General features: G+C 36.5%; 1 protein-coding gene across 11 annotated transcripts in view; it reads right to left on the bottom strand.

Moving 5' to 3' along the window:
* The window catches only part of LOC5571857 (adenylate kinase isoenzyme 5), a 65400-nt gene that overhangs the window by 16065 nt on the left and 28381 nt on the right, over positions 1-20954 (bottom strand). For 6 of the 11 annotated variants that reach the window (XM_021847240.1, XM_021847241.1, XM_021847237.1 and 3 more), the window contains exon 2: positions 11214-11389. The exons of 4 other annotated variants lie outside the window; for them this stretch is intronic. In XM_021847240.1, coding sequence (XP_021702932.1) covers positions 11214-11235 — 22 coding nt within the window. In that variant the 5' untranslated portion in view covers positions 11236-11389. Of the gene's footprint in view, positions 1-11213; positions 11412-20954 lie in introns of those variants that run through there. One more of the 11 variants, XM_001653740.3, reaches the window with a different exon arrangement.

The following is a 20954-nucleotide window of genomic DNA, read 5'->3' as shown; positions in this document are numbered from 1 at the left end:
CAAAACAATTTAACGGCTGGTTGGGCACGTCAGGAGTTAATCATTAATATTATCCTCCTTCTCCCGATTAGCCTGAATAGCCGCGTAGTGTCCGTAGCGATTGTTTCAATTGGCAAATAATTAGCACTACGGACTGCCTGTTCCGGTGGTAGAAGTCCACCTCATGAAGTCTATAATCGCCCAAAATTCATGGTATCTACTAGAGAAGAAGTGTTAGACATAACGATCTGCTCGGACAGAATCTGTCATGAGTTGACAAATTGGAATTCGAATGCATAATTCTTCAACAAATTGTATTCATTCGAATGATAATTCTTCACAAATTTTACGTTTTAGGAATCCCCAGACAACTAACTGGAAACTCTATATAGCTACAAAATTTAATGGATATTCTCCGCCTTTTGAAAATCCTAGTGATATGGATGATGTCATTAATATTACAACATTCTACATAATGGAAGCTTTTGAAGAAGCATGTTCTCTGCGGTCTGAGAAGACTAAAGAGACACTCCACAGTGGAAATCTGAACTGACTAGACTTTGGAAACAATGTAGAAGTATCGTTCAAGTCAGCTCGTAAGGCTTACAAGAAGGCTCTTCATTCTGCTGAACGATCCAGCTGGAAAAACCTTTGTACAAATGTTTCCAGTTTGAATGGAGTCAGTCGTCTGAAAAAAATCCTAGCAAAATTTAAGGATTTCCAAGTGAATAAAATTCGTTTACCTAATTATGAATTTACTTCTTCTGATAAAGAAGTTTTAGAATGTCTATTCGATACACATTTGTGATGGACGGCACTTCTCCGACATTATCGACGTTAGGACCTATCGTGGCGCTTACACCAACTATGACCACTATCTAGTGATGGTTAAACTGCGCCCAAAACTCTCCGTCGTTAACGACGTACGGTACCGACGGCTGCCCCGGTATGACCTAGAGCGGCTTAAGCAACCGGATGTCGCAGCTGCATACGCGTAGCATTTCGAGTCTGCACTACTGGAAGAGGGTGAGCTGGATGGGTTTATGGACAAAAGGTCGAAAGACAAAAGGTCGAAAGGACAGAAGGTCGAAAGACAAAAGGTCGAAAGGACAAAAGTTGAAAATGATTTGCTTGGTGGGAAATATTTCCTTCTTTGAAAACAGATTTTCGACCTTTTGTCCCTCCTTTTTTGTTCTTCGACCTTTTGTCCTTTCGACCTTTTGTCTTTCGACTTTCTGTCCTTTCGACCTTTTGTCATAGATTCAGCTGGATGAAGCCCCTCTTGGTGACTGCTGGAGAAGGGCGAAAGCAGCCATCAACAATGCAGCTGAGAGCAACGTCGGGTACGTGGGACGGAGTAGACGGAACGATTGGTTCGACGAGGAATGTAGGCAGATTCTGGAGAATAAGAATGCAACGCGGGCGGTCATGCTGCAGCAAGGGACCCAGCAGAACGTGGAACGTAATAGATGGAAACGGCATCAGCAGAAACGCCCCTTTCGGAAGAAAAACGCCGCCTGAAGGTGACGAAGTCTGAGTATATGGAACAGCTGTGCCGGTCTCAAGACACACGTAAGTTCTATCAGAAGCTCAACGCATCCCGTAACGGCTTCGTGCCGCTAGCCGAGATGTGTAGGGATAAGGATGGGAGCATCTTGACGGACGAGCGTGATGTGATCAAAAGGTGGAAGCAGCACTCCGACGAACACCTGAATGAAGCTGAGAGCAGACAATGAAGGTCGAGACAACGAAGGAAATGCCTTCGTCAGTACTGCAGGCGCTGGAAAACAACCAGCCCTTACTTTGAGGGAGGTTGAGGATGCCATTCACCAGATTAAGACAATAAAGCTGCTAGTAATGATGGTATCGGTGCTGAACTCATAAAGATGGGCCCGGAGAGGCTGGCCATTTGTCTACACCGGCTGATAGGCACAATCTGGGAAAAAGAACAGCTACAGGCGGAGTGGAAGGAAGGAATAATTTGGCCCATCTACAAGTAAGACGACAAGTTAGATTGTTGATCACCATTCTACAAAGTATTATCCCAGATCATCTTCCGTCGTCTGTCACCTATATTAAACGAGTTCGTGGGAAGTTATCAGTTGACGGCCGATCGACAACGGACCAGATCTTCACTGTACGGCACATCCTCCAAAAATGTCGTGAATACCTGGTCCCATCGCATCACCTTTTCATCGATTTCTAGGCGGCATACGATAGTATCGACAACGTAGAGCTATGGAAAATCATGGACGAGAACAGCTTTCCCGGGAAGCTCACGAGACTGATAAGAGAAATGATGGAAGGTCTGATGGTTTCAGGCGAACATTCCAGTTCATTTGGATCCCGCCAAGGACTTCGACAAGGTAATGTTATTGGCATTGTCGGCCGAACATTTGAAAAGGTGGCAGACCTGTACACCCGCCTGAAAAGCGAGGCAGCGAAGGTTAGTCGACGAGTTCGTCTACATTGGATCCTTGCTGACGCCTGACAATAACGTTAGCCGTGAAATACGGAGGCGCAATATCAGTGGAAGTCGGGCCTACTATGGCCTCCACAGGAAGCTGTGGTCAAAAAAGATTCACACCCGCACCAAATGTACCTTTAAAAAAACGCCCACAAGGCCGGTAGTCCTCTACGGGCATGAAACGTGGACGATGCTTGAGGAGGACTTGCAAGCACTTGGAGTCTTCGAACGTCGGGTGCTTAGGACGATCTGTCCGGGTTGCAGGAAAACGGTGTGTGGCGGATACGGTTGGTACGAGAAGACGTGGAGCGCAGCGAGCTAGGTGGGCGGATCAAGTGCGTATCGATTTGTGTATCTTAATACTTGAATGAGGTGCAATAATGATGTTACTCGCCAGTTGAAAAGGCGTCTTGGTGCTGCAAATAGGGCTTTTCACAGGCTCCGTGACCAGCTAAAATCCCAAAGCCTGCAGACGAAGACAAAATTCGCGTTACTAATTCTTCCGGTTGCTTTATACGGCCATGAATCCTGGACGTTAAAAAGGTCGACCGGAAAGCGTTGGGACTTTTTGAGTGTAAAGTGCTGGGAAAAGTACTCGGCGTTAAACAAAAAAATGACATCTGGCGGCGTCGCATAAATGATGAGTTGTACCAAGTACATCAAGAAACGGATATTGTCTAGCTCATAAAACACGACAGGATACGTTGAACTGGTCACATGGTACGAATGCCGGAAGAACGACAAGCAAAAATAATATTCAGTAGAGAACCTGGAGTAGGCCGTCGGCATCGTGGTAGGCAGCGCACGCTGGCTTTTTGTAGTTGAGGAGGACTGAATGCCACGTAGAACCGAGCCCAATGGAGAAGAATTATCCATTTGGCGTAGATTCAATGTAGCGGATTGTAGTCAATCGAGTATCAAGTAAGTTTAGCGTTGCAAATAACCGAAAACATGTGCATGGCTTGGATGACTGTTTTATTTATTTTCAAAACATTCGGATTATTCACCCAAAATGTAGTAAGTGTCCTTCAAAGAGTAGGTAGACTTGATCCCCGGAGTGATTTGATCCCACACTAGTTTCTGGGAATCTAATACAGTTTTATTCAAAGCAATTTCATGCAATACTTCGTTTTTACGAAAGACGATGTCAGAGCTAAAAATCAATCAGATGTAGGGTTTCCGATACCGACCACTTTTGCTGAGTACCAGTTCTACGGTACTGCAACAGTCAATACCGGTAGTACTGGGAAACTATAGGTACTGATTTGTTATTCAGATAAATCGAGATATATTTTTTATATTTTTCATAAGAAAACCAAAATATGATGTGGACTAAACTTATTGAGTTTATTTTATTTTTTTTTTGGAAAAGACATTCTTGTAGTTTTATAATGCTTAGGGGCCGGATCATATTCTTGGCATTTTTGATTCACTTTGTCAGGTTTTTTTTAAAGCTGTCGGGCTCATATTTGGCCACAGTATGCGTCGTATTAAAGTGTTTCTTTGATCAATGTTTCAGGCGATTAGGCCGAGGCCCTAATGCCAAAGTGATTCGTGAAATCACCCGAGTAGATAGTAATTCTCTTTATATCAATCAGGTAGCGTACATTTATTACGTAACACTAAATTTGGAAATTTTCGGGGGGAGTCGTTCGTAACGCATTTTGTATGAACAATTTCAAACTTTTATATGAGCCGTAACGCTTGAGCTCCCCCCCCTTTCCCTCTAAGGCATTAAGTAATTTGTGGGCGGCGCCTCATTGAAAAACTTTATATTTCTAGCTGTCACGTGATATGCCACCATCAGGAGTTCTGATGGTAACGACAATCTAAGTTTATTTATAAGCATTCTAAAATTACAACAACGTGATTGCTGAACCGTTTATATGATCATTTCACAGAAAACATTAGCCAAACATGATTTTTGTTTGAGAATTCGGAATTCATTACGTATTTCAGATACTACCGGTACCAAAACCCTAATCAGAGGGTATAAAGGAAAATGTGTTAGGAGCAGTTTGATTTCTGGGGAATATTTATCTTTAAAAGTTTTACTTAAAAAATCGTTACAATTTTCAATGCGAAAAAAATGACTCTGGATTAGTAGAATTTGTCCTTTTTTTCTATCTTTATTAACGAGATTTTTAGCCCTGGGCTAAAAAGTTGTTGTAATACTTCATGATTTATTTGAAAAAATACACTTTTTTCAAATCTATTGCGTATCGATAGTTAAAGTTGCTTTACATGATATAAAAAACTTGGAAACTGCCTAGAAATTTATTCAATGATTTCTGAGTAATATCGGTCTTTGAAAATTTCAAAGTTTGTATAGTATTTAATTCAGTATTCATTTACTTATAGGTATTCCACTAAACAGCTCGAAGATTTATTATCCTAAAAGTTCATTACAATTTTTACTGCAAACAATTTGATTCTAGAATTTGCCTAGTAAGACGAATATGTTTTTGTAGTTATGATATCAAATCATTAAGAATGAATGTCTCTTAAGGGCCAAACACAATGCAACGGCATTACGGCAAGAACGGCAAAACGGCAACACCGGTTTGATTGACATGTCATAGTTTTGACAAGTGAAGTGTAGATCTAGATGGGCTTGCCGTTTTGCCGTTGTACCGTGCTGCCGTTCACATTGTGTTTGGGGCTTTAGACTTTCTTTTTTAATCTTTTTTAAAGTGTCAATACAGTGAAACCTTCATGAGTCGATGTTTCATGACTCGATTTCGACTCATGGAACCAAACAAGAAATTTCATGGTTACTGTGATAGTCCCACGAAACAGCTTTCCAAAGGATTTCTGTTTCACTCGATATTTCCATGAGTCGATATTCCCGTCAATATCGACTCATGGAGGTTTCACTGTAGTAAAAAAATAATTGTCGTTCAATATAATTTACAATGTTTGTTAGATAGTATACCTTTGAGGTTCAGAGATTTATATGAAAAATGTATTAAATACAGTTTAGGGGTCATCCATGAACCACGTAGACATTTATGGCGGGAGGGGGGCCTGGTCGGACCACGGTCTGTAATTTTTTTTTTGTATAGACAAATGACCACGAAGGGGGGGGGGGGGGGGGGGGGGGGGTTTCTGGAAAAAAATAAATAAAAATAAAATAACCATGTGGTTAATGGACAGCCCCTTACTTCTTTTTTTTCTCAAAAATTACACTTTTAGGTTCACTAGAAAGATTTAAGTAATACATGATATCGATTAATGACCTTAGGGTATGATCGATAATATTCATAAGCGTTTCAAAGAAAAACTATTTTTAGGTTTTGTATAAGAAAATTTGGAAGGGGATTGAAAATAGTTTCGATTGCTGGACTAAAAAAAGTCTTTCCAATTTCAACCTCAATTTTGGGATGCAGTTGTATATAAATATAAAAAAATGTTTCATTGAACCTGAATTTTTCAAACTTATTATATTGTTTAATAAACAAAAAAAAAATGACTAAAGGAAACCTAAACATACTTTAAGAAATAGCATATAAAACTCAAAAAATAATCAGATACATATGCTGTCTACAACATTTGTTTAACTTTGAATGAAAAATTGATAACTACTGAAACACAATATTGAGACATAAAACTCTGAAAATAAATAAAAACCGTTTATTATACTGCTGTTTTTGGTATTAACTGATGTGTAAAGTACAGTATAATTCTCCAAAAAAGAAACGGGAGAATTTGAGCATTTCCAATAAAATGACGGGACAGCTCGTCAAGGTGATGAAAACGATACTGTCCCGTTAAATACGGGAGGTATGGTCAGCCTAATCTTACATATTAGTAGGGCGATAGGCACAATTAAAGGATTTTATCAGTGCGCATCGTACCTTCGTGCTGTGCGTACACGAATTCTCTCTGCTCTTGGAAGTTTTCTTAAAAACTACCTAAAGCAATAAAACAGTACTTTTCAGTGCTACAAAAACAGTACTTTTCAGTGCTAAAATTAAAAACGGTACTTTTCAGTGCTACTAAAACAGTACTTTTCAGTACTATTTTTTCTACTATTGATCCCTTTACGATCCTTGTTTGGACCCGTGCCTTCGATTTTTCGTTGGACCCGTTGGCGAAAGCTAGCGGTGGTAATCCTTCTTGGACACCGTCTTGGGAAAAAACCTTTCGAAGGTCACGTCTTCTTTCGTTTATTAATTAAACATGGTATCAACAACAAACAAAAGGAAGGGTGAATCTCTGACTTCACTACTTCCTTCCAAAAAAGTGGGTTTTAAAACTGTCGCTACACGTGGCAAGAATGGAAGAAAGGACGCTTCCCCGGAATGCGAAATGAATAATTGTATCGAAATGAGCAATCAGTTCGATGCTCTAGACAAATTTTCCGAACACCAAATCGAAGCAGCCTCTAGCCCAGGCTCTTTGATTCAAGTGAGGAAGCAAAGAGTGCCGCCTATCGTGGTCAGTTGTTCCGAATTTGGGGGATTTAGGCAGGAGATCTTGAACTCCATTAGGGGAATCAAGGTTTCCTTCCAAATCGCAAAGAAAGGAGACTGTCGCGTTTTGCCGGAAACTCTTAAAGATCGTGAGCTTCTTCTCAAACATCTTGAAGAGAAGAAGCACAAATTTTTCACTTATGACGACAAAACTGAACGTTTGTTCAAAGTTGTCTTGAAAGGTCTCTCAAGTGACTATAAATCACCTGAAGAGATCAAAAATGGAATAAATGATTTACTTGGATTTTCCCCAGTCCAAGTAATCATTATGAAAAAGAGAACCCAATCTGGCATTGTTCGGAAAGGGCTTTCTCAAGAATTTTATTTAGTTCACTTTAACAAAAAAGAACTAAATAATATTAAAGCTTTAGAAAAAGCAAAACTTTTGTTTGATGTCCGTGTGACATGGGAACATTTCCAGAAACCTGGAGGAAATTACCAGAACCCCACTCAGTGCCGTCGGTGCCAAAAGTGGGGTCATGGTACAAAAAATTGTCGCATGGATGCTAAATGCATGATTTGCGGAGGTTCTTCTCACGCCAAAGACGTCTGTCCAGTGAAGGAAGATACCACCAAATTCATATGCTGTAATTGCGGGGCTAACCATAAGTCCAATTTTTGGAATTGTCCTTCACGCAAAAAGGTCATTGAGGCTCGTGCCAGGCAGATGAAAGATAATATTCGTTACGATAACGGTCGTTTCCGGAATTTGCCTGGTAGAGTATCGAACAATGCTCATTTTTCAGTTAACGATCGCTTGATCATGAATCATACCCATCAGGAAGATCATAATCATGCTCATTCACAAACTAATTTTAATCCGTCGGGTAGCCGTTCGAATCTTTCTATTTCGAATGTATCTACCCACGGTAAATCCTTTGCCGATATCGTAGCAGGAAATTCGAACTCTTCCCCTGTTCGATCCATGGGTACCCATTCTACTTGTTTCAAATCAAATGGAAAAAACCCTACCGCCACAGGTAACTCCGCTTCTTCGTCTACCGGAAATTCCAATGGGAAATCACATGACATGTCTGCCTCTGATTTTAATTTTCTAACTGAACAATTGAATCTAATGATTGATGCAATGTTCAAAGCCACCACTATGACTGAAGCAGTCCAAGTAGGTGTAAAATTTACAAATCAAATTGTTATTGGATTACGTTTTTCTAATGGATCCAAATAATAATTTAAATATTTTAAATTGGAATGCTCGTTCTCTGAATGGTAAAGAGGACGAGCTGTTTAATTTTCTTACGGTTAATAACGTGCATATAGCAGTTATTACCGAAACGTATTTAAAACCTGGATCTAAACTCAAAAGAGATCCTAACTTTTTTGTTTATCGTAATGATCGACTTGATGGGGCATGTGGGGGAGTTGCAATCATCATTCATAGGCGTATAAAACATCAACTGTTTTCATCTGTTGAAACACAGTTTGGTAAATATACTTTCATAGCTGCCTATTTGCCTTTTCAATGCTCTGGGCAGCAAGTTAATTTGCTCCAAACTGACTTGCGAAAATTGACTCGCAATAAGTCAAAATTTTTTGTCATTGGTGACTTTAATGCCAAACATCGGTCATGGAATAATTCTCAAAGTAATTCCAACGGCAGAATTGTATTTGATGAGTGCTCTTCAGGATATATCTCAATTCAATACCCTGATAGCCCTACATGTTTTTCCTCTTCTAGAAATCCATCTACGATTGACTTGGTCTTAACCGACTCTAGTCATCTTTGTAGCCAATTAGTTACTCATGCTGATTTTGATTCTGATCATGTCCCTGTTACATTTCTCAATCCTATCAGCTCCACTTTCAATTATTTACGAGCCGACTGGAATATATATGAAACGTATGTTGACTCTAATCTTGATCATCTTATCATTTTTAGTTGATATATTTAAGAAATGTTTTCAATTAGCATATTTTCCTGACAAATGGAAAAATGCTAAGGTTGTTCCAATTTTAAAACCAGACAAAAATCCTGCAGAAGCTTCTAGCTATCGTCCAATCAGTTTGCTTTCCTCCATCAGTAAACTTTTTGAAAAGGTTATTTTGAACAGAATGATGGCCCACATCAACGAAAATTCAATTTTTGCCAATGAACAGTTCGGATTCCGCCATGGACATTCGACCACTCATCAACTTTTACGTGTAACAAATTTGATCCGTTCCAATAAATCTGAAGGCTATTCTATTGGTCTTGCTCTTCTAGACATAGAAAAAGCATTCGACAGTGTTTGGCATGAAGGTTTGATTGTAAAATTGAAAAACTTTAATTTTCCAACATACATTGTTAGAATAATTCAAAGTTATCTGTCAAATCGTACACTTCAGGTTAATTATCAGAACTCCAGATCTGAAAGACTTCCTGTAAGAGCTGGTGTTCCTCAAGGCAGCATTTTGGGACCAATATTATACAATATTTTCACATCTGACTTACCTGAGCTACCTCAGGGATGTCAAAAATCTTTGTTTGCGGATGACACAGGCCTCTCCGCCAAAGGACGAAGCCTGCGTGTCATCTGTAGTCGATTGCAAAAAAGTTTGGATATTTTTTCTTCATACTTGCAAATATGGAAGATTTCTCCTAATGCTTCCAAAACTCAACTAATAATATTCCCACATAAACCAAAAGCTCTTTATTTGAAACCTTCAAGTAGACATGTTGTCACAATGAGAGGGGTTCCAATAAATTGGTCAGATGAAGTTAAGTATCTAGGGCTCATGCTTGATAAGAATTTAACTTTCAAAAATCACATTGAGGGCATTCAAGCCAAATGTAATAAATATGTAAAATGTCTTTATCCCCTTATTAATAGAAAATCAAAACTTTGTCTTAAAAACAAGCTTTTGATATTCAAACAAATTTTCAGGCCAGCCATGTTGTATGCTGTACCAATATGGACTAGCTGTTGTAATACCAGGAAGAAAGCTCTGCAGAGAATTCAAAATAAAATTTTGAAAATGATTCTGAGGCTTCCTCCCTGGTATAGTACCAATGAGTTACATAGAATATCCAATGTTGAAACATTGGAACAAATGTCAAATACAATCATTAATAATTTCAGGCAAAAATCGTTGCAATCTTCTATTGCCACGATTAATGCGTTATATGTTTAGGTTAAGTTAGGTTAAGTATATTAAAAACGTTTTTTTTTTCTCTTATAAGCAGGTGAAATCAACTCACCTGTAAAAAAAACTGAACTGCTACGGCAAATGAAATGTAATATGTTGTTAACAAAATGTTAATTAAATCTTAAATTTGTTTTACCAAATTAGGATGATAGTGTTGTCAAATAACACAGAACACCTAGATATAAAAAATGAATGTAATGTTTGGAATGATACAAAAAAAAAAAAAAAAAAAAAAAAAAAAAAAAAAAAAAAAAAAAAAAAAAAAAAAAAAAAAAAAAAAAAAAAAAAAAAGGATTTTATGAAAGTTCCTAAACCGGCATTCCTCGCCGTTTTTAAATTTGCATATCAATACATCAATCAATACAACCGACGCTGTATCAGTTAGATATTTATTTAGATGTTCTAGTTTGGAAAATATTACACCGTGTATCGTACGTCTATGTTTAAGTTTTTCTTGACGTTTCGAATGCTTCAGATGTAGGATAACTAATATATTTTGGACCCTCTGGGTCATTTTTCAACAAATTTCCCGGTTTAAATCTAAAGAGCAACTCAGTTTGCATGTTATTTGAATATATAGAACTGCTGTACTCTTGCATCAAGCGTTTGCACATGGAATATATTTTAATTATGACTGACATTAATTTAATTCAATCGGTTCATCCACGTAACCGTTACAACAACACGTTACACACTGATATTAAAGACGTCAGAATGGTTACGAATGTAAACAAAAACTTTTTTCAAATTTCTAGGCTAAAAACATAAAATTTCTTCAGTTTTCAATTGCTAATCGAATGATTGGACTATGCCATATTGAACAAACAGTATCTTAAACTTTGTCTCCAATGTAAACTCCAAAAGTCCAAAATGTATACTTTGTGGGTCCAACATGTATTGGGGTGTCCAAAATAATGAAATACAGTGCTTCACAATTCCATTCATGTCGATGTATTATGGGCTATACATTACCATGTGAGTATATTTATCTCAAAGAGGAAACTTTTCTCTACATTTTAGCATATTCATTGACTTAGTTATGCTTTGCAATAAATTATATGGGACGAAACCCCAAAATCACTATATGATCGAAATAGTTATATTAACCTGTAACTTAAATATTCATTTTACTGCCACAATGCACTTACCTGTATCCAAACAAATACCCATTATCCATTCGTGTTTCTATGATTTGTGATAACTTCTTGGATCACATATAATTTATTTTTGTTCACTTTTTATCGCAAATCTTCCGGATGAATATTTTTTAGATCTCAATCTGTATTTTTGCTTTTGGATTTTGACACCTTGGTTAACACATACACTACAGTCGTCAAAAAAAAAAACTTTATTCCTTTTTTGCTTTAACCATCACCGTGAACTTCTTTCAAAAATCAACCATATAAAGATAACGATTACACAAGGACTCCAATTAGATTCCTTTAGTAGTAGTTTATTGAGCTGAAATGGCCATTCTTTAATGGCTCAAATATTCGATGCTCGTTTATCGCAGCACCAATAGTTATAAGTGTTTTTGTGAGGTTCAAATCATTTCAGCACTTTCATTCGCCGTGTGCACACTCGTTCATCCATAATAGATTGTGTTTTGACCTGGCGAAGGGATGTTTTTGTTTGCTTTGAAATAAGTATAATTATATATTTGCCGATACGCAAGGTTTCCCTTTTTCCACTCGCGGGAAATGGTAAACATCAATGACTGTGAACTGTTTAGAACTCAACCTCGACCACGAAGACAGGAAAAGCCCATGGACCGTGAGTCACCTTTATTTTGCGATAATTTTTGTTGTGTCTTATCGCGAAATCAGATTGAGGTGATTGCCGACAATGAGTCGCAAGTTTTGTCTAATTCATGCACTATATTTCTTTCCAACGCCACGGACGTGTGACAAAATTTGGTGATTGACGTTTGCTTCCCGGAAAAACGTTCTTGGCGTGTGTTGGAAGCATCTACCGGTGGTCGCATTTGTACACATGAGCACCGTCACGGTTTGACAAATACATTTCCATGTACATAGCATTTTCTCGTTTTAATATGTACTTTGCTATGGAGATAATTGTTGGTTCCATTTAGTCTCGAATAGTAATGGTACAATATCGTCATCAAAAAGAATATAAATATGAGTTCTTCAGGTACACAATTGTTGATAAAGTAGTTCAGATTCAGAATTGACCAAATATCAAAGTTTTGGTAAATTATTGGGGACTAATGGCTGAATGAAAGTTTGAATATTTAGAATCAGTACGAAGAAATGCCAACAAATTGGTTGGATGGTCTCATACACCCGATCTACAAGAAACAAATAAACAAATTCCGCTTGAGTAGTCGACGAACACCACGAACACAGGCTGGTTTACGTAAGGGCCGAGCAACAACCGGCATTCATCTTTCAAATGAGGCAACTAACGATTCAGTAAAGCGAAATGAGCTGTGACAGATAATGTCTGAGCATGGTTTTCCGGCGTAACAAATCAGGGTGATACGTGTAATAGTGGTTCTGAATTAAGTGCTCGGTTAGCAGCCAAAATGAAAACGTGAGTTGTCAATATTGAATTTTGAAGATTTAAAAACTTTCCAAAACAGACGTTAGATAATGTATTCTCATAAGCACTTTCTCTTGATATCTTCTCGATTTATAAGCAGATTTAAGTATCTTGATTACTGAAAAGACCGTTTAGTTTTGCTCAATGCATTATTTAATCTGTTATGATTGAATGCACCACTAATAAAACCTCAATAAATAACTGCTAAAATTAGTAAGCATTGAAATTGTTACTTGGGTCTACCCATTGTCTTATTTGTTGGCTTTTCACTCATAAGTATCGAACGATACATGGTTACAGTTATCGATGTGCCACCATATCCAACAAGGCCGTTCCTTGAACTTTGACGACGATCAGTGTGAGTCCTCTAGGTCATCCATGTTTGTCACGAGTGACATCCTTTGAAGGTCTGTCCACGTGGAACAAAGATACGATGCCATGAGCATAACGAAGGTATGTGGAAATGTGACCGACGCAGTCAATAATTCATGTTTAACAAATGCGCCGTCTGTGTTCGCAGCTCGTTTGAGCGAAGTTATCAAAATTTGTGAACATTCATAAGATGTGAAATGTCCAATGGTAAGGATTTGAGAGGTTCAAAAATCAATGAAAAGCAGCAAATGCTCAACCCAGACTGGAGCGATTCTCATATCTAGTGCAGGAATTCAACTCATCGCGGTCACGATATCCCGGTGGGTACAATTGACGTAGGAAAAATCAATAAATCTCACTCAAATTGTCAATCATTCAGCGCGGGAACGTGGAGAAAATGCGGCTCGTGCTCATATGTATGCGGGGAGCAGTCGTCTTGCTCATCACCCATATGGAGCCATATCAAATTAAACACACGATATTTGTACGCGTTCTGATGGCCTCAGTAGCCCTAGCCCGTTTGTGGATGATGATCCTGCTGCACGAATCGTTTGGTCACTGGCAGGCGGTAACGACGTGGCACATCTCCACTTGGAACAGTCTAGTTTTGTTCTCATTGAGTATCTTCTTTAACAAGCTTTACATCACAGAAACTTGCCCTAGTCACAAGGATATACTTTCTGCAGCATGTTCTGGTGCTGAGGATATAACATCCTCCGCAATAATAATAGATCTGTAGTTTAGTTTTAGTACTTTTAAGGCGGAGGGATCCGTCATTGATTTCGGAATTTCCAAAAGTAGTTTTTTCGTTCAAGATTAAGAAAATTCACTGTTTTCTATTTTCCAACCGAAACACAGTGAACACATTTTGATCGAATAATTTTTAATTTTGAACAGATAAACTGGTTTTGAAGTTTCAATGATGACTATGTGTACAATAACGGAGCGTTGAACGTTAAGTGATTCGGATACACGGCTATTACTTTGAGGGAATTTATTTTGCAAATTTCACCCGAATGAAGTTTACATAAATTGCTCTACAAATTCCACCAGCATGCTGGCAACCACTCAGGCTATTTCACCACAGATCAGAACTGCTCAGTTCTTTCTTGGAGGTTCTTCCAAAATTTCCCTCTGAGTTCTTTCTAGAATTTCTAGAAAAATCCCCATTACTTTCTTCAGAAAAATATACAAAAATCACTACGAGGATTCCAACAATAACTCTGTAATAGGAGTTTTCAGGGTTTACGTTCCCTAAGGACTATACCTAATGTTTTTTCTTAGGCATAGGTTCCTATAAGGCAGTTCGTCATTAATTGTCATTATTGCGGCTAATTCGTCTCACGATTGTGATTTAAATCAGCTGGTTGTGTACTGCCATAGCTGGAAAAGTGTTAGGATACTTTCTGCATGTAGGTACAAATAGTGATTCTTTTCTGAACCAATATTAACTATGACGACTGAGTTTTATTACTTTGCAAATGCGAGTTGAAAAGTCAACATGTCTAAAAAACGAATGACGTGCTACTGAGGCCTAAGAGTAATTTATATTTCAGTAATGAAGCAGAGGATTCCAGCCTTTTTTTAAATGATTTTTTTTACAGATTTCATTTCTTTCCGGGTTTGATCGTCTCTACCTCTCTTAAACGACTTTTTCTTCAAATTTCCGACGTTTCTGCGTATATTTAGTCTTTTTCAAGGATTTAGCGTTTAGTTGCTTAAAGACTGGTAGTGCCGATAAAACCCAGTAAAAAAATATGCCGTCATAATCGATAGCAACCACAAAATTTAAAGTTTTAATTTACCACTAATATTTGGATAGTAATTGTTAATGAATAAAGTGTAGGTCTTGGTGAACTCATTTGAGTTAATGAACTGGATCCGAGCTGCTATGAAGCTCTTCAGAAATTTAATCTACTTCTTTGTTTTTTGTGAACTCTTTACTTTATACGCTCTGAGTAGTGTTTGATCCGTTCAATCTGTGGCATGCTTCTTTGTTGGCAAGTGACGGAATCCAGATCAATTGTGTCCGGTTCACGTTGTGCGAAAAAAAAAACAAAGCATGCGAGTAAAAAAAAATATTGACAGTAGTGCTCAATACGAGCGAGCAACGGAATCCGGATCGTGTCTTGTTCGCTTAGCATTATCGGTATTACTCGTCCGTTTGTATGCTAACGTATTCATTTCAAATTACATATTTATCGTTTACCAAAACGAATCCTTTCCCATTTCCAAACTCCCAGTGTTTTCTTGTGGAAGTGCAGAGGACTCCTCGGCTTCTTTAAACAAGTAACACATCAACGTTTCCCCCCCATCCCCAAATTGTCATGCATTCGGACGTAGCTGGCGCCGGTATTGTATGTTATAATAATGAGAGCACCATTATTTACACATTGAGGATGCTTCTGATTCTTAATAGCGTCTGTCGGTTCCTTATGTAAGTACAGCTATTCTTGCAATAACGGAGTAGCAACTGCGGGCGGTCAACCATGGTCATCATCAACTCTTTAGTTTATACGCTCTTTTCGCTGCCTTGAGTATTGGACAAAAACATTGTATTGGTACGAGTTTGATCTACCATTATGATTGTATCTATTCTTGAACTATTAATTTATTGTTCAACATATGTACAATATTTAATTTTGAAAGTATTGCTAATGTTGAAAAATTCTTAGCTTCATATGCTTGTAGTTGAATTTCTAAAACTACCATCTGGTTTCTTAAAAATCCAGTCTGCTTATGGAATTTTGTAGATTCTTCTCTTTAAATTCAAGTATTTTTAATAACTAGCCACTAATCAGGTTTTGACAGAGCTGTTTAAAACATTCAACAAATTGAATAATTTTAAGATGATCAATATGATTTTTCTCGAAGTAAAATACGCTCTTATATTATTTTGCCTTATGTTGAGAGAGGAAAATAGTATTGTCGAATATTAAGCGATTTCTCGGCATTGGGTAAAGTATAAACTTTGATCATGTTTTACATAAAATCCATTTTTTACCATTCTACAATGCGGGATCGAGTAAAATAAGTCGGATGGCTAAATGGGTCGCGCATCCAAAAAGTTTGAGAACCTATGCTCTCACTAGTCTGGTATGATTTCACTTTGAAAATCGTCCAAGTTATTTATTTTAAATTTTTCTAGGAATTTCTAAGGATTTTGAAAATTACTTAGGGTACCATTTTGAAATTATTTAGATTCCCTTGTAAGATTCCTTTATTGCTTGCTTCACGAATATTGAAAATAAAATACAGAAAAATACTGGTAGTAGTTTTTTGACCACACATTCCTACGGAAACTTTTCCAAAAGTTTTTCCAGACTTTTGTCTTAGACTTCTTTAAATTTTACCAGAGACTCCTCCAAGATTTTAAAACTTTCTAATATTTATTTTGGCAATCCATAAGGGAATATATTTTACTATAAGTTATTTAGAAATTCATTAAGCAGTCCAAGGGCTACTTTTATCCTTGAGGATCATTCTATGTAAGGAAGTTCTATAACGACCTCTACAGAGATTTACCTCCAGGGAAACCAAAAAGAATTCCTCCAGTAGTTTTTAATGAATTGTTCCAGGGATTTCCACTTGAAATATTAGCCAAAAGCTTGCCAGATATGTAAATGCGTTGTTTCCTTTATAGGCATTCGAATGCTTTAAAGATACACATATGATTTGACAAAAAGTCAAAATCATATGCGTATTGGCTTAATTGATTACTAAGAAAAGAAAACGCTTAAGTAATTATTTGCTAAAACTTTCGAAACCATTTTTGGGAATACTCACCTGTAACAATTCAAATTAAATTTGACAAAAAAGTTTTTGACAAAACATCCAGAATTTATTTATAAAATTCTAGAGATAGAGATTCTAGATATACTGGAGTTTGATATGAGAGTTTGTTTGATCAAATATAGTTTTCAAATATTTTTTTCTGATTTTAAGGATAATAAGATGATTGTGTGTTAAAGAGTATGCTAAATATGTGTATGTGTGTCCCAGTGTAACTTGTGCAAATTATCGATAGTTGTGCAAAAATACTTTAAACAGTGTTTTTAAATGGATATCTGGTATTTAATTAGTTTCTGATTAATCTCTTGTATTTTTTTTCATGTAAAATAATCCCTGCAAGTACTTTCTAAAAAATGATGTATTATGGAAAATCAACAACATTCTTTGTGTGGAATTATATTTTTTTTGAAACATACACTCTAAACCAATGTTAGTCATGGAATTGTAATTTTTTTTGAATAACTATCTGCTGTCTCTCATTCTGTATATTTTTTTCTATTTGGCAATCAACGGATAGAAGATAATTTTAAATAAATTTCAAATTCTACCTTAAGAAAAAAAAATGTTTTTTTTTAATTATGAATAAAACAAATAGTTTTTAATTTTTCTATTTTTATGACAAAGCATTTTATGAGCAAAAATATAGCCAAGAGAAAATTATGAGATATTGATTACAAAATAATAACTAGATAAGTGCTTCACGTGTTGGTGCACGTGTTGAAAAAAACGGTAAACTATGTTGTTAGAATTCTTTGTCTGCAATTGTAACTTAAAACAAACAAAAAATTATTGTATTGAAGTATTTTTCTGAAATAACAGTGTTCGCCATCCAATTGGGTCCCAAAATGTTTTATGAACTCTTGTTTTTACTTAATAATACAAAAGAGCATGTTCTTGTGACTACTTTAGCAATTTTTCAGCTTAAATAACGGCTATAATATATTTTAACTTTAATTTTAAAAATAGTTCTAAATATGAACCTTGACACTTTTGATCATATTTGATGTTCACTTTGTCGACAAAAATGCCACAAGGCTTTAAGGTTTAACACGGGGGGTTGTTCCTATCTGACATTTCGGAAGGGACACGGAAAACAAAATACATCCAAAATTTGAGTTTAATCCAAGGGGTGTGACAAAATCTCAAAAAGCGTAAAAAAATGTTTTTTGAACTTAACCCAACGAAAACCATTATAATAAATAGTAAACATGTGTTTCTGCCCTAAACATAAGCGTTTGAATATAATTAAACTAAATTGATTTAGAATATAATTAAGTGAAATAAATTGAATTTCAGCATTGAAGCTGCTATCGAGAATGCTACTCTCAATCTTTGGATTATCGCGCCAAATTTGGCTTCCTCCCCAACAGGTTCTGAAATTGGGACAGGGCTTTAGGACCCTATTGCAATACTTCTTATTTAGTAGTTCTGTAGCTATGAAGGCAAAATTTGATATTAAGACCATATAATTACACTGCTGAACACGTTTTTGTCTCATGCATCAAAATATCGCTATTTACTTAATTTAGGGTTGCTGAATCCATTGTTGTTTTCAAAAATGTCATAGCACGTCTAGTTTCTGAGATATTGGCTGTTGAAAATGCAAACTTAAACGATATCAACCAACCTGCATGCAAGTTTGTCAGCTTGTATGGCAATTTATTCGCTAAAAACACAATTCACGGCACACAATTCAAACTTAATGTGAATAACAATACTTATCAACAAATACTTTCATAATCATAATATCATAATCATAATACTTTCGATGCTCAAAAGTTATTTTTTGGTGATTTAGATAAGTATTGTGTTTTGCCATATAAGAGAAACAAAGAGTTTTGTATGGAGACCGCAAGCATGTTGAAAAAATCGATTTTATTCAAATTTCAAGGTGCAGTTTCAACCAAATTATATCTTAATTGTAAGTTTAAGTCCTATTTTGCATGATTGCTGGATTAGATCACAAAAAAGTTTGATAAATCATACTTTAAATTTTATGTAAACATCAATTAAAGCAGTGTTTTATACAACTTGGGCGACCTGTAGCTAAAAATTGTGACGTGCTGGGACATTTCAGAGAACGGCATTAGATTCAGCAACTTCAAATCTACTAGAGACACATAATTTGATCCTTGAGACACGCAAAAATGTCATTCTTGTTACGCTGTGTTATTGCATATAAACATTATATTTTATTTTGCTATGATGACGAAGTTTGTTATTCTAATTATATTTAGTATTTGTGCATATAACAAATCATGATAATTTATTATGTTATTAGATAGTCATTCGAAGATGTTCAGGATGATGATAACATATCAAATCAAATTCTGCTATGATTGTATGTTTTTTTATTCATATGATATGAAATATCATACATCAGAGGTTCCCAAACTTTTCAAGAACAATTTTCTTCGGGATTGGTGAGGCGCACCAGCATGAAAAGGACTGAAGGTAAGAACCTTCTTGTGTAGGACTGCAAACGAAAAGTTCTAAGTGATGCTCGGCTTGCTTTTCCCAGTTCATCTTAATAAGTAATCTTTGAAACCAGAAAGCAAATTTAAATTTCAATGTTGAGGAAATATTGAGCCAAGAATCTAGTACGATGTGTTGCAAATAAAATAAGAATTCTTAAAATTTAATGAGCAAAATAATTTGAATTTCGATTACACTTTTAAAGATACACAACTTTTGAATATATTTTGTTAGATTTTTTTTTGGAAAAAAACGAAGGAGGATTTGAAATTAAAAAGAGCTGAACTTGAAGTCCTCCACGTCCACACCAATGCCTATTCCAGTGGTTCCCAATCTTTTTGAAGCTGCCACCCCCTTTGTATTTTTTCAAACATCTCGCCGACCCCTATAATTTAATGTTCTCGAAATTGAAGTTTATGAAACCCTCAAAAGCTCAATTCAAAAACCAGTAGATGAATTAATTTGAAATAATTTTTGAAGTAGATGCGATTAGTTGGTCTAACAATTCTTGGATGATATATCCCCCCTGACCCTTCCTCTTTTCTAGGTAACGAGAAAAGCGTGGACACGAGGGGTCCAAAATTGGCATCAAACTGATATTTTAACATCCAAATGAGCTAGAAGATTGATGTCTTCGGTAAAGTTATTCAGCAGATCAATGGCTATCTGATGATGTAAAATCTGATTGAGAATGTTCTTGTTAGGTGGCGATAGTGATACATTTTCTTCAATTGTATATATCTCAAGATCTTTATCAGCTAGAAGGTTGTTGTCTTCGGTAAAGCTGTTCTGCAGACCAAGGACTATCTCTCGGCAAAGTGTCTGATTTGAAATTCATCCGCTAGATGGTGCTAGTAAAAAAATCTTCTCTACCTCAATATCGTTATCAGTTAGAAGTTTGGTGTCTTAGGCAAAATTTTTGATCAGATCATGGGCTACCAGGCGATCTCCCTTGACTCCTCTTTTTTTTAGGCAATGGAAAAAAAAATGTGGACACGAGGGGTCCGAGTTTGGCCTCAAACTGATATTTCAACATCAAAATGAGCTACAATGTTGGTGTCTTCGGTAAAGTTATTCAGCAGATCAAGGGCTATCTGGCAATGAAAAACCGATTGAGAACTCATTCACTAGGTGGCGCAATCGACAATTTTTATTCTTATTTCTCAAGATCCTTATCAGCTAGAAGGTTGGTGTCTTCGGCAAAGATATTCAGCAGACTGGGGGCTATCTGGAGGTGACAAATCTTATTGAGAATTTATTCACTAGATGTAGCTGGTAACAATTTTTCTTCAATTTTCTGTTACTTAAGATCCTTACTTAAGTAAGAAGAAGAAGGTTGTTGTCCTCGGCAAATCTGTTCAGCATAATAAGGGCTATCTGTTGATGAAGAGTCTGAATGAGAATTTACTCACTAAGTGGCACTAGTACCAAATTTTCTTCAATTGTCTATATTTTAAGATCCTTATCAACTAATCAAGGGCTACCTAGCCATGAAAAGTCTGATTGAGAATTCAACCTAGCTATTAACATTTTTTCCAATCTCCAGTATCACGATAACTGAATATCTTTGCCGAAGACTCCAATCTTCTGGCGTGATAGGCATATAGTCTCTAGAGCAACATTACTTTTGCATATTGTTGCTGATTTGTCCACGGGTATGAATTCAAACAGAATTCGAACAGCAATTC

Source organism: Aedes aegypti, chromosome 2, assembly GCF_002204515.2.
Source record: "Aedes aegypti strain LVP_AGWG chromosome 2, AaegL5.0 Primary Assembly, whole genome shotgun sequence".
Lineage (NCBI taxonomy): Eukaryota > Metazoa > Arthropoda > Insecta > Diptera > Culicidae > Aedes > Aedes aegypti.
This window is presented reverse-complemented; position numbering and strand designations above follow the sequence as displayed.